At 39.1% G+C, this 15374-nt stretch overlaps 1 protein-coding gene across 1 annotated transcript in view; it reads right to left on the bottom strand.

Annotated features, from left to right (window-relative positions):
* ANKUB1 (ankyrin repeat and ubiquitin domain containing 1) overlaps positions 1–15374 on the bottom strand; it is a 67641-nt gene that overhangs the window by 35538 nt on the left and 16729 nt on the right. The window contains exon 3 of the mRNA XM_007940183.2: positions 10875–11091. Coding sequence (XP_007938374.2) covers positions 10875–11091 — 217 coding nt within the window. The remainder of the gene's footprint in view (positions 1–10874; positions 11092–15374) is intronic.

The raw sequence follows: 15374 nt of genomic DNA, 5'->3' as shown, positions 1-15374 counted from the left end.
CCTTCTAATCAAAATACGATAGCCTTAGGAGTAGGAACAGGACTGTGTGCATGACTTGGCTTATGCATCCATATCCTCAGGTTCAGACACATAGTAAGTTCATGATAAATACTTGTTATGGAAGGAAGAAAGGGACTGAGAGAAGGGGAAGAAAGAAAGTGAAGGTGAAAGAAAAGAAGGAAGGGTGGGAGGGAGGGAGGGACAAAATAAGGACTTAGTAGCTCTTTGGAGCCACAGAATGCTTCTCAGCTGTGTTTATCTTTGTTAGCTCAGATTTTGCAACATTAGTAGTTTTGTAATTACAGAATACTGAAGATAAAAAGATCAGCCTATTCTGCTGTCCTATTACATAGAAAAGGGAACTGAGGCCCAGAGAGGTGTGTGAATTGTCTGAGGTTACTCAGCAAGGTCAGAGTAGAATTTAGTTTGGAACTCATGTCATCAGGACTCTTTCCAACATCTAGAAAATATCTTCCTTTCAGTTGCCTGTCACTTTCCTTCTGTTCTTTCTGTTCTTGCCTTCCTTCCACAGGACACCACACGGGTATATCTTCTGTCTCCTGCTTCCTTCCTTTCTGCATGTTCTGTGTTATAGCCTGTAAGCTTGAAATGGAACTCTTCCCTCATTAGTCCTTACTCTGGTTTTGGGTTTCTTGACCTTGGCCTTGCTCTCCTTTGTGGATTGATTCTTATTTGTTATGCCTGTTTACCCACAGATATTGATCTGCATTATTGGCCTCATTCCACTAACCTGCCTTGACCCTGACAAATCTGGCCTTAGTTAGGAGAGTTCACGCTCCTTGCAGTAAAATTGTGGAATTAATCTGTAGAGCACAATTAGTTATTCTGCAGCTATTCTGTAGACGTGCCTTGATAAACACTTTCCAAAATACGGATCATAGTTGACACAACAGATTTAGTTTCTCTAAGGCTTCTTTGTATACTTGAACTTTCTCATAAAATCTTTAATTCCCATGAATAGCACAGGAAATAAAAGACTTTAAACAGCACTCCAAGTACAGTTACTTCATCTCCTGACTTAAATTATTTACTGTGTTTTTAATTTATTGTTGAGTGTTTCTCACAGATGAGCATGGGAAAGCTTGAGTCTGGCATTGTGCCCCAGCCTCCTTGCTCTGCCACAGCTGAGAGCACACAGTCTCCATTAATCCTAATTCCACTAGAAGGGAATTTGTTGAGATTCCAGGCCAGTAGCTCAGAGGGTTGGTAGGAAGTTGGCTCTCCTATTTGTCTTGTTCAGATGTTGTTCTTACTACTAGATTTTGTTCTAGTAACTTGCTTTATTCCTCCTAACCAAGCCCCCTCCTGATTATGTCCCAGAGCAGAGTCCCAATATCTTACCCCACATTTTGGGCTTTAGGATTGAGGTCCTATCTCTGTTCTCTGAGTTTCTCTGGAACTGAAGTGCTTACTTTGAACTCCAGTTTCTGGGGTTAGGTTTCTGATACATGTTTTCAGAGCCTCCAGTGGCAACAACTAGCTTGTCTATATTATCCTACCTCTTGTGTCATCATCTACCCTTTCATTGCCATAATGCTACAGTTCACCCATTAAATCTCTGCTAGATCTCTCTGAAGCTCAGTCTCTGCCTTATTTGACTTTACCAATTGCTAGTTGCTGACTGACAAGGACTAATCCAGGTCTCCCAACAGCAGGATTCATCTACAGCTAATCTCAATGACAGCAGTCTCTCCCAGGTAGATGTCTATGGATGAGATCTTCCTGGCCCATCTGTCTTTACCTAGGGAGGTGGTGCAAGTGGTTTGCACTCTGCTGCTAACCTAAAATTTGGCAGTTTGAACCCACCCAGAACCATGAAAGAAAGGCCTGGTGATCTGCTTCTATAAAGATTACAACTAAGAACTCTATGGAGAAGTCTTACTCTGTAATACATGCATCACCTTGAGTTGGAATCAATTCAAGGGCAATGAGTTTTGTTTTTGTTTTGTTAGGTTGTTGCCTAGCCTCAGGGTCTCAGCCTTCTCTGACTTAACCTGTCCACTGCTAAATTAACCCTGATTCTAAAAGGCTATTGTTGCTATTGTTAGCTGCCATCAAGCCCACCCCTTAACTCATGGCATTCCTATGTGTTACAAAGTAGAACTGCTCCTTAGGGGTTTCTTGGCTGTAATCTTTATGGAAATAACAGTTTTCCATTCCTTTTTCCTGTGGAGCCCTGGGGTGGCTCTGAACCACCTAACCTTAGGTTGATAGTCTTTATCATATACTGCTTGTACCTTATAAAGAAGGCTATACAATTTACATCCTTCTTATCAGGATTAGCACACCTCCATCAATACAAGTCATGGATTTTATTTTGGTTTAATTCCATGTCTGGTAGTAAATATTACCACTACGGTAACTATCAATTTCAGTTCCTTACCATGAAGCAGACCTATTTCCTCTAAAAAACAAAGATAACAATGAACAGTTTTTCTCTTAATGTTCAACTTTTGAAGATCCAGAGAATTTCTATGCAAGTTAGTCAGCACCATTTATTGGATGATCCCCCCATCACTATTGATTTATAATGTCTTTTTTGAGTCACATATTAAATTTCTTCCTAAATGTAGGAATTCTACTGGAAGATAGAAATTTACTTGAAAATTGCTATGTTGCTCCAGAAAATACACCTAAAAGCTATTACTAATATTAAAGTAAAATTAAAGGGATATAATATGTAGGACTCCTTACTACATAAGACCCTTTTGAAAATTGCTATGTTGCTCCAGAAAATACACCTAAAAGCTATTACTAATATTAAAGTAAAATTAAAGGGATATAATATGCAGGACTCCTTACTACATAAGACCCTTCTAGTTCTCTATTCAGGAGCTCTGGTAGCATAGTGCTTACGGCACTTGACTGCTCACCAGAAGGCTGGCCGTTCAAACCCACCAGCCACTCCTCGGAAGAAAGGTTGGGCAATCCTACTTCCGTAGTGATTGTTGTTGTTATGTGCCGTCGAGTCGGCCCCGACTCATAGTGACCCCTCCTTGGGTTTCCGAGGCAGTATCACTACAGAAGTAGGATTGCCCAACCTTCCTTCCGAGGAGTGGCTGGTGGGTTTGAACCGCCAGCCGTCTGGTTAGCAGGCAAGTGTCTTAGCCACTATGCTACCAGAGCTCCCTCTCTGCCTCGGAAACCCAAGGAGGGGTCGCTATGAGTCAGGGCTGACTGGACGGCAAACAACAACAACAACAGTTCTCTATTCTGAATTTTGGATTTTTTTTTTTTTTTTCCAAAGGGACCACTAAAATATGAGTTCTACAAAACTTGCATCTGCCCACTTTTTATGTGCACAGCCATTTACCATGCCAGACCACATAGAACAGCAGGTACAAATTACAGTGCTTATTCTAGGCAACTGTCCCCAACCTTTAGCTACATGTTCACTGTCTCTTCAGTTTCTGGATTCCTCATCCATACCATAAGGTCACTATCTGCCCATCTGTGTTGAGTTGGAGTGGTGGTAGCAATATCTTTGGTTTGGGCTTCCCCTGACAGGGGAAAAAGAAATAATAAAACATTGATCAAAACTTAAATGGGTATCAATAAAAGTAGGCAATAATAAAGATATACTGGATAAGCAGTATTAATTATTGGAAAGAACATAATTCTCAGTGTGTGATTATCATTAATTAGCAGTACAACCTTGAACAAGTCACTTAACTTCTTTGAGCCTCAGTTTTCTCACCTATGAAGGGAATCAATACGCCACAGTAGGTTGCCTGAGCCTAGGGGCTGGTAGAAGGGCCCTGGAGCCATTCCGGACTTCATGATTTATCCTCTTCTTAATCCCTACAATGTCTCTGCCTTCACCCACTTTATTAAATCTGCCTCTCTAAATTCCCCAGTGACTTTTAAGCCAAATCAAAAGTTGTTTTTTTTTTTCCTCAGACATTGTCTTCGAGTTTTTCCCAGCTTCCTGAAAAATTGTCTCTTCTTCATCATTTATAACAGTACAGTCCCAGTTCTCTTCTTCACTCTGACACTTTCAGTGTCTCATTTTCTTACTCATATTCTGTCTGCATGCCTTGACCATGGCATGTCCTAAGGACTGGCCTTTGGCCTTCTACACGACCCTCTCTATATTTACTCTCAAAAGAAAACACTTCTTGCATGCCTTTTCTCCCGCTTCTGTGGGCATGATGAAACATCTGCTGACCTCAAGCTTCCTGTTTGTTGTGGGGGAAAATTAGAAGACCTCAGTTGTACTTACAGATTTGCCACTAACCAGATGGGTAAGCTTTGAAGGTGAAAAAACTTAGTCTCTTAGTTACTTTATATCTTTGTATTTAGGCCCCAAAGCACAGGTGCCTTTTCCCAACTTCCCCATTTTATTAATGACACCACTACTGTCCAAGTGAGGATGACTTGAAGCACTTACTGATAAAGATTAAAGACTTCAGTCTACAGTATGGATTACATCTCAGCATAAAGAAAACAAAAATTCTGGACCAATAAGCAGCATCATGATAAATGGAGAAAAGATTGAAGTTGTTAAAGATTTTATATTACTTGGTTCAACAATCAACACCAGTGGAAGCAGACATCAGATAATATGTTGCACTGGGCAAATCTGCTGCAAAAGACCTCTTTCAAGTGATGAAGAGCAGATGTCTCCTGGAAGACTAAGGTGTGCCTAACCCAAGTCATGGTATTTTCAATCACCTCATATGCATGTGAGAGCTGGAAAATGAACAAGGAAGACTGAAGAAGAGTTGATGCTTTTGAGTTGTGGTGTTGGTGAAGAATACTGAAAGTAGCATGGACTGCCAGAAGAATGAACAAATCGGTCCTGAAAGAAGTGCAGCTGAAATGTTCATTGGAAACTAGAATGGCCAGATTTTGTCTTACCTATTTGGTCATGTTGTCAGAAGGGACAATTCCCTGGAGAAGGATATCATGCTTGGTAAAGTGGAGGGTCAACAAGAAAGGGGAAGGCCCTCAACGAGATGGATTGACACAGTGGCTGCAACGATGGGCTCAGGTAGAGCAAGAATTATGAGGCTGGTGCAGGACTGGGCAGTGCTTTGTTCTGTTGTACACAGGGTCGCTATGCGTCGGAGATGACTCGATGGCACCTAATAGCAACAACAACAGTAAGGAGCTCTGGTCACCTATGCCTAAGGCATTTGATTGCTAAAACAGAAGGTTGGCAGTTCAAACTCTCCAGCCACTCTACAGAAGGAAGCCTGGGCAATCTACTTCCATAAAAGATTTACTGCCTCAGAAACCCAAAGGGGATCTCTATGAGTCAGAATTGACTCAATGGCAGTGAGTTTGGTTTGGTTTGGTTTAATATTGGCAATGACTAATTGAGCTACCTAAATCTTTTATTCTCAACCTGAACTTGACTGCTTCTCAAAATCTTCTGCTGTCTTTGAAGAAGGGGTCAAGTTTCAACTCCTAAGAGCAGCAGGAATAACTAGGAAAAGGAGAGAACCTAGAAGAAAGGCTGATGAAGAATTCTCTTGCTCTCCACTTAAAAACAAAAACGGTGGATGGGCTACTTAAAGTATGCTAGTTAAGCTTTAGACAAAGGTTAAAGTAGGCCAATGAACCCTTCCTCCTGTTCCTTTGAAGCCCTTCTTTCCTCAGCTCTCTTCCGAGGCATGTTTTCATGATGGCCAAGACAGTCTACCCTGGTTATAGTTGGGCCCCTACTTTTCCACCTGAAAACCCTTGCTCTGTGCCTCATTCACTGAAGTTCCCACTCTCAGAGGGTCATTTCAAGGGGTATGATGTCCTTGACATATCCTGAGCTAGTAACTTAACCATTTGAACATTTTTGTTATTTTTTAATCTATAAAAGTTAGGGTTGAGCCAAGCAATTTAAAAATTCTCTTCCAGCTCTACAATGTCACATCCTGATCTGAGCAGCACAGACCTGAAAAACAGTCACTCAGGGTTTTCTTATTTACCCTTTGGGATTTCATTTAATAAGTAGATTATAAAATGTGTGGGGACAAATGCCACTGTATGCCAGTCACATTCTGGGCACAGCTAAGCCTCCAGTAAGCATGTAGAGCAGGTGGGTACTTTACAGTGACATGTTCTGAAGACAATTTCTAGGCAGTTTCCTTGGATCAAAACAGGGACAGTAATTGATGTCAAGGTTTTGAGAGCCCCAATTTAAATAACATGAAAGAATAATGCTAAACAAATATAATAGTCAGGAGGAGTAGTGATGCATTGAAATATAGCAGTATGAAAAACAAAACTGCTCAACTCCACCAGGATGCTTACAGAGCCCTATGTGAGAAGTAAAATTGTACTGCAACAAATGTTACAGACAACATTACCTAAAGATGTGCTATTTGATAGTGGCGGGATACAAGATCAACATACAAAAATCAGTTGGATTCCTCTACACTAGCAAAGAGATTGCTGAAAAGGAAATAAGGACATCAATACCATTTACAATAGCTATCAAAAAAATAAAATACTTGGGAATAAATCTCACTAGGGACACAAAAGATCTGTACAAAGAAAACTACAAATCACTACTCCAAGAAACCATAAATTGTTGTTGTTTTTACATGCTGTCAAGTCAGATCTGACTCATAGTGACCCCTCCTTGGGTTTCTGAGGTGGTATCACTATGGAAGTAAATTGCCCAACATTCCTTCTGAGTAGTGGCTGGTGGGTTTGAACGACCAGCCTTATGGTTAGCAGTCAAGTGCCTTAGGCACTACACTACCAGAGAGACCTACATAAATGGAAGAACATAGCATGCTCATGGACAGGAAGATTGAACATTGTGAAAATGTCAATAGTACACAAAGCAATCTACATATTCAATGCAATCCCAATCCAGATCCCATTAGCATTCTTTAAGGATATGCAAAAACCAATCACTGATTTTATATATAAAGGAAAGAGATCTCAGATAAGCAAAGCACTATTGAAGAAGAAGAACAAAGTAGGAGGCCTCACACTCCCAGATCTCAAAACCTACTATACAGCCACAGTAGTCAAAACTGCCTGGTACAACGACAGATACATAGACCAGTGGAACAGAATTGAGAACCCAGAAATAGATCCATTGACCTATGGTCAGCTGATTTTTGACAAAGGGCTGAAATCCATTAAAGGGGCATGAAGTGGTCTCTTTAACAAATGGTGCTGGCAAAACTGGATATCCATTTGCAGAAAAATGAAACAGACCCGTACTTCACACTGTACACAAAACTAACCCCAGATGGATCTAATACTTAAATGTGAAACCTAAAACTATAAAATTTCTCAAGAAAAACTAGGAGCACATTTAGGGGCCCTAATTTATGGCATAAATAGACTGTCAAGCATTACCCCAAATCCACAAGATAAACTAGATGAATGGGACCTTCTAAAAATTAAAGTTTTATGGGCTTCAAAGGACTTCTCCATAAGAGTCAAAAGAGAATCTACTGATTGGGAAAAAATATTCATCAACAGCATATCTGACAAGGGACTTATCTCTAAAATTTATAGAAAACTCTAACACCTCAACAACAAAAAGACAAATAATCCAATTAAAAAATGGAAAGAAGTCATGAATAGACACTTCACCAAAGAGAATATTCAGGCATCCAGCAAATACATGAAGAAATGGTCATGATCATTAGTCATCAGAGAGATGCAAATTAAAACAACAACGAGATACCATCTCATCCCAGTACTCATGGCAAAGTTCAACAAGACAGAAAATAACAAATGCTGGCGAGGATGTGGAGAGACTGGGATGCTCATGCACTTCTGGTGGGACTGTGAAATGATACAAGCACTGTGGAAAGCAGTATGGCAATTCCTTTAAAAGCTGAAATTAGAAATACCATTTGACCCAGCAATCCCATTACTGGGTATATATCCTAAAGAAGTGAGAGCCAGTAGGGATCATAGTTGCAGGCAACATCAAGCTCAATTGACCTAACACTACACAAAACCTTGTTCTAAATCCTACTTTGGCAAGTAGCAACTGGGATCTTAAGAGCTTGCAAGCAGCCATCTAGATACAACAATGGGTCTCTTCTTGTTCAGAGCAAAGAAGAATGAAGAAACCCAAAGACTGATGGAAACAATTAGTCTAAGTGACTGGTATACCATGCGATCCTTAGCCTGTATGACTGTGAGACCAGAAGAACTAGATGGTGCCCGGATACCACTGTTAACCACTCGGAGGAGAATCTACATAGGAGATCCTGGATAGAGTGGGATAACAATGTGGAATAAAACTCAAAATAATTTTGGGGAAAAAAAAAAGGGACCAGGTTTGCTGGTCTGAAGCCTGATGGAACCACTGAGACTATGGCCCCTAGCTGCCCTTGAGGTCTGGAATTGAACCCACTCCTGTGGCTTCCAGCCAAACAAAAGTCAGGCATATGAGGTGACATTTACACTAGGTAGATACACTCTTTAGAGAGAACAATCGTGGGAGAATAGAAGGTCCGTGTATGCACAGGTAGACAGCTCAGGGGGCAGGAGTGCATGGAGAGAAGGACACAGAGAAGAGGTGGCTATGGGGAGGAAGTGAGAGGGGAGCTGTTGCATTGTAGTTAATTGTAGTCAATGTCATGAGACAAAGTGTATGTGAACTGCTGTATGAAAAGTGAAAAGTGAATTTGCTCTGTAAACTTACACCCAAATCATAATTTAAAAAAAAGAAAATATGTGAGAGCAAGGACAAGAACAGATATATGCACACTCTCATTCATCACAGTGCTATTTACAACAGCAAAAAGATAGAAACAACCTACATTCCCATCAACAGAAAAATGGATAAATAATCTAAGGTACATTCACACAATGGAACACTATGCAACACTAAAGAATAATGTAGAATCTGCAAAACACTGCATAAGATGAAAACTTGGAGGACATTATGCTGAATGAAATAAGTCAATCACACAGGACAAATATAGTATTAGTTCATTATTGTAAAAAGTCAAGGAAAGGATTATATATGGAAAGAAACTTTGTTAGTTAAGGGGGAGGGAGTGGCGGGAACACTGCCAAAAAAAAAAAAAAATGCATTGACCCATGTCATTTTAGTTTTGTGTATTTCACCATATATAAATTATATTTCAATAAAGTGTATCTTTTAAAAAAGTAAATAAAAAAAAAAGTGCTACTTGCCATCAAGGACTACTGCTCTTCAAGCAATAATCTCTATAGGGTTCAAACCATTTTTTCCAGTATAGTTAAATATTTTCCAGTATAGTTAAAATAAATCTGACAGTTTATTTTATTTATTTGAGTTTGTCTTAATAATATATGGCTGCAACAGACACAACCTGGAAGTCCAGTATTTCAAGAGATGTTATAATCTGTTAATTGGAGTGGATGCTCTTCCACTGAGACATCTGTTTGGCCTATACAATATTGGCTTCAACTGTTTAAAAAGATTTTAAAATATAATCAATAACATTTTTAAATAAGATGGCATAAGGCAAAGCACTTTGTATCGTATGCTAACACTTGTGTTAAAAAGAGAAAAAAAGAAAATGCAATTGAACTTGCTTCTATATATGCTTAAACTATATCTAGAAAAAGGGAGGGGAGGGGAGGGAACACAGCAAAAATTAAAAAAAAAATTTAATTATATCTAGAAAGAGAAAACAAAGAAACTAGTCTGAGTCTAGTTTGAAATCACCTTAAAGAAAGTAATTTGGCCTTTTTTCTCAGCTCTTCTAAGCCAGACCAATACCTGAGGCAAATGAGTAAAGGCTGACAAGATCAAGAGGGACCACCTAAGGGCTCAGTGCTGACTAAGGCTCACAAGTCATGATGTAATTTATCAAGGTGCATGTGGAAGCTAATAAGTGCCCTGAACCCTGAGGCTCAGATAAGCATTCTGGTTGACTACCACGCACAGGAAGAGATTGGTGCGTTCCTCTTTTGGACATAGAAGCTCTGGGCTGAGACCACTTCCACAGTTCACTGTATGCATTCCTTCATTGTATCCTTTTTGGTTGTAATACACCTGTAGCCTTATGTTTGGTGTATTCTCTGTGAATTCTCTAAATTGTTCCAGCAAATTAACAAATCTACAGGGGCAGTGAGAACCAGCAGACTGGCATCTGCCTATTTGGCAGTCTGAAAGAATGTGTTCTTATAACATGTAACCTCTGGCCTAGTTCTGGGTGAGTAGGGTTCAAGAAATGCTGCACAGACAGCTGGTCTGAAAGAGAATATCCATCTAACTTATGAGCTCTGACCCAGCTCTGAGTGGCTAAGATCAGAGACAGGGAGTGCTGTGTGAACGTCTGGTGATGATGATGATGGAGAAGTGGGAAGGTAAGGACTGGATCCATGCCTTCATTTTGGGAATTAGAGGGAATTTGGGAATTCAAATAATTCCTCCTTCATGTTGCGATTTAATTTGGAGATTCTATGGATTCTAAATCTTCATAATAATAATAATGGTCCTAGGGAGCTCTGGTAGAGTAGTGCCTAAGGCACTTGACTGGTAACCAGAAGGCTGGTGGGTCAAATCCACCAGCCACTCCTCAGAAGGAAGGTTGGGCAATATACTTCTGTAGTGATACCGCCTTGGAAACCAAGGAGAGGTTGCTATGAGTCAGATCTGACTCGATGGCACATAACAACAACAACAACAGCAACATGGAGGAGTGAACTTGGTGTCTGGAGGCCAGCAGAGGTAAGGAGACTAATCACTATGCTTCTTTTGTTCTTTTGATGCTTGAATCATGTAAATGTATTAACTATTTTAAAATATACATGTAAATAAAATTAACAGATTGAAAATAAAAATCCAGATTTCTTTCTTCTTTTTGAAAACTGGAACTTTCTGTATCAAAGAATCCTACTGCTGAGTTGTAGCTGATACCAAATATAGTGGGCAGTACCGATTTCTGTCTGGTAGTCCCTAAGGGTGTTGCAGTCATACATCTCCAGTCCCTCAGGGGTCCGGAGGCAGTAGACACTCACGGGGAAGCCACATCTCAGAGTTATCAGTGTTCTCAGATCAGACACTTTTTTACCAAGAAGAGAGATGCTCTCTGTTATCGGCATTGTCTCTTGTGTTACAGCATTGAACACATGGAGAACTGGCTTGTCTTCTTCCTAAGGGAAGAGAAAAGGAGGGAACTCATGAATAAGCATGTTGAGAGGTAGGATTAAGTCACAAATGTATTACAGGGTGGCTTTGAGTGCCTTTAGCTCACACAACACTGACACAAAGGGCCTTTGTTTTCCTGCAAGTCCCCTGACTCATGATAGGAGTCTTGTTCTTCTGTTCTGAGGCTATTAAGAGGTCCTCCAAGGAGCTCTGGTGGTGCAGTGCCTAAGGCTTTTGACTACTAACCATAAGCTTGGTGGTTCAAACCCACCAGCCACTCCATGGAAGGAAGACTGGGCAATCTACTTCTGTAAAGATTTACTGCCTTGAAAACCCACTAGGGGTTGCTATGAGTCGGAATCGACTCAATGGCAGTGGGTTTGGTTTTTTTGGTAAGGAGTCCTCTAGCTTTGAATGAAGTGTGCAAAACTTGGCAGAGCTACGGGACTCTCCTTACTTATGTCTATGGACTCAGACACAAGTGAGGAGTGTTTCTAATTTGTATCCACATTGTGCTTACAGAGGTGTTGGTTTAGAACAATAGTTCCATTATGCTATGGTTTAATTTCGAAATGCTTTGGAATCTAAACTGGAAGTTAATTTTGAAAAATCTTCTCTGAAGGTGAGAGAGGTGTTTTACTTCTCTTTTATGCTTTTCATTCTATACACAGTTTCACTTCTATTTTTTTCTTTAATAATTACATATATTTACTTTTCTATTTAAAATGGAAAGCACTAAATAAGAAAAGAAAAAAACACTTTTCTTTGTTCCTTTTATTTTGCAATCCAAATAGGAAGAAGGGAGCTCTGGTAGCACAGTACCTAAGGCATTTGACTGCTAACCAGATGACTGGTGATTCAAACCCACCAGTCACTCCTTGGAAGGAAGGTTGGGCAATTCCTTCCGTAGCGATACCATCCTGGAAACTCAAGGAGAGGTCACTATCAGTCGGATCCAACTTGATGACAGTGAGTTTTAAATAGGAAGAGAGAAAATGGAACTGAGATGTCTGAAGTAGAGTTAAGATGGAAAGTTTGGGAAAAATATTAATCCTTCTGTTAACAACAGTTAAATCAAGGCAAACCAGAAGTAAACACATAGTACATGGTAAAACAGAGTGATTGGGGGAAGGGATAGGAAAATACAAACATTTTCATTTTCAATGGAAGTAAACTAAATCGAGATAGAATGGACTGTTCTAAACTTGGAAAGAAAATAATAAATCACAGGGTAACCTCAAAAAAAATAAAAATAAATAAACCGTTGCATCAAAATAAAAAAGAGGAAAAGCACAAATATTTAGCAAATAGTAAAACAGTAGCAATGAAGGAAATGATAACACGATCCATAAACAGAATGAGCTCAGCACAGAAAATTATATGGAAAAAGAAAATTAAACGCACCATTCAAGAGACAGAGAGTTGCAAACTGGATAAGAAAACATAACCCATCAATATGCTGTCTACAAGAGACACACAATAGAGACAAAAACAAAAGATTGGAAATAGATATATCAAGCAAATGGCAACCATAAAAGAGTAGGAGTGGCAATATTAATTTCTGATAAAATTGTCTTTAGGACAATAGCTACCAAAGAGACAAGGAAGGACATTATACAATGATGAAAAGAGTGATTGAGCAAGAGGACATAACCATATCAAATATGTATGCACCCAATGAAAGAGCCTCAAAATACATAAATCAGACTTTAACAGAATTACAAAGACATGTAGATGATTCTACAGTCATAATCTCACCTCACCTCAGTGCCCTTGAGTTGATTGTGCCTCATAGTGACCCCTCCTTGGGTTTCTGAGGTGTATTACTATAGAAGTAGATTGCCCAATCTTCCTTCCGAAGAGTGGCTGGTGGGTTTGAACCTGCCAGCCTTCTGATTAGAAGTCAAATGCCTTGGGCACTAAGCCACCAGAGCTCCCACAGTCATAGTAGGAGACTTTAATACACCACTTTCAATGAAAGATAGAACAACTGGAAAGAAACTCAATAAAAATGCAGAAGAACTAAATAATGCGATCCACCAACTTGACCTTGTAGAAATAAATCTATAGAGCACTTGACCCAAAAACAGTACAATATACATTCTTTTCCAGTACACATGGAACATTCTCCAGGATAGACTGTATATTAGGCCACAAAGCAATCCTCAATAAATTTAAAAACATTAAGATACTGCAAAGCATCTTCTCAGATCACAATGCTATGAAACTAGAAATCAACAATAGGAAGATGAACAGCAAAAGAGCAAACACATGGCAATAACACCTTCCTTAAAAATGACTGGATAATAAAAGAAGTAAAAAATGAAATTAAAAAATTCCTTAAATCAAATGAGAATGAAAACACAACATACCAAAACATTTGGGACAGCAAAAGCAGTGATCAAGGCCAATGTATAAAAATAAATGCACACATCAAAAAAGAAGAGCAAGCCAAAATCAACACTTTGACCCAATATCTCCAACAATTAAAAAAGAGCAGCAAAAAAAAAAAAAAAAAAGCCTACAGTCACCAGAAGAAAAGAAATAATAAAGATTCAAGAAGAAATAAATGAAATAGAAAATAGAAAAACAATAGAAAAAATCAACAAGACTAGAAGTTGGTTCTTTGAAAAGATTAATAAAGTTGACAAACTTAACAAAGGAAAAGAGGGATAGAATACAAATAACACAAATAAGAAATGAATCGAGTGATGTCACAACAGACCAACTGAAATAAAAAGGATAATATCAGAATATGAAGAACAGTACTAACAAATTTGAAAATCTAAAAGAAATGAGCAGATTTCTAGAAACATAGTACTTCCCTAAAGTAACACATACTGAAGTAGAAAATTTGAACAGATCCCTAACAAAAGAAGAAATTGAAAAGGTCATAAAAATATTACCAACAACAAAAAAAGTCCTGGCCCACCATCATCACAGGGGACATCAAGCTCAATTGTCATAACATACTACATCAAAACACTGTTCCACACCCTACTTTGGTGAGTAGCGACTGGGAACTTAAAAGTTTGCAAGTGGCTATCTAGATGCAATGATGGGTCTTCCTTTCTCCAGAGCAAAGAAGAGTGAAGAAAACCAAAGACGCATGGAAACAGTTAGTCCAAGGGACAGGTAGACCATGCAATTCTCACCCTATTTGACCATGAGACCAGAAGAACTAGACGGTGCCTGGCTACCATTGTCAACCACTCAGAGGGGGATCGGTGCAGGAGATCATGAACAGAGTGGGAGAACAATGTAGAGCAAAACTCAAAATCATAAAAAAAAAAAAAAAAACAGGTTTGCTGGTCTGATAGAGCCCAGTGAGACCCCTGAAACTATGACTCCTAGCTGCCCTTCAATCCTGGAACTGAACTCACTCCTATGGCTTCCAGCCAATTAATAGACAGGCATATGAGGTGAACATTTACATAAGGTACATGGAGTGATCACTCATGGGAGAACAGAAGGGTGGTGTTATCAGGGGGCAGGAGTGTATGGAAGGGAGAAGCTAACTACAGGGATGAAGTGGGAAGAGAGCTGCTACATTGTGGGGGATTGCAGTCAATGTCATGAAACAAAATGTGTATGAACTGCTGTATGGAAAATGAATTTGCTCTATAAACTTTCACCCAAATCAAAATAAAATTTAAGAAAGAAAAAAGTCCTGGCCCAGACAGTTTCACTGGAGAATTATACCAAATGTTCACAAAACTGACACCAATCCTATTCATACTGTTCCAGAGCATAGAAAAGGATGGAATACTCCCAAATTCATTTTATGAAGCAAACATAACCTTGATACCAAAGCCAGGCAAAGATTTCACTAAAAAGGAAAACTACAGACCAATATTCCTCATGAATATAGACACAAAAATCTTCAACCAAATGCTAGCCAATAGACTCCAACAACATATCCAAAAAAATAATACATTATGACCAAGTGGAGCTCATACCAGTTATGCAAGGATGGTTCAACATCAGAAAAACAATCAATGTAATCCATCACATAAGCAAAATAAAGGAAAAGAACCACATGATCATATCAACAGATGCAGAAAAGGCATTTGATAAAATCCAACACCCATTCCTGATATTTAAAAAAAAAAAAAAAAAACCTCTCAGATAACAACAGTAAGTACTAGTTGTCAATAATTGATTATGAATATTTATTAATTGTAGGGCCAGGCATTGTGATTATGGTTTATAAAATAAAAGTAAAACATCATTGTGTTGTTGTTGTTGTAATGTGCCATCGAGTCAGACCTGACTCATAGCGACCCTC

The sequence above is a fragment of the Orycteropus afer genome, unplaced genomic scaffold (genome assembly GCF_000298275.1).
Source record: "Orycteropus afer afer isolate SDZICR_OR568_19922 unplaced genomic scaffold, OryAfe1.0 scaffold00066, whole genome shotgun sequence".
Lineage (NCBI taxonomy): Eukaryota > Metazoa > Chordata > Mammalia > Tubulidentata > Orycteropodidae > Orycteropus > Orycteropus afer.
Note: the sequence above shows the minus strand (reverse complement) of the source record. Positions and strands in the feature narration are given on the sequence as shown.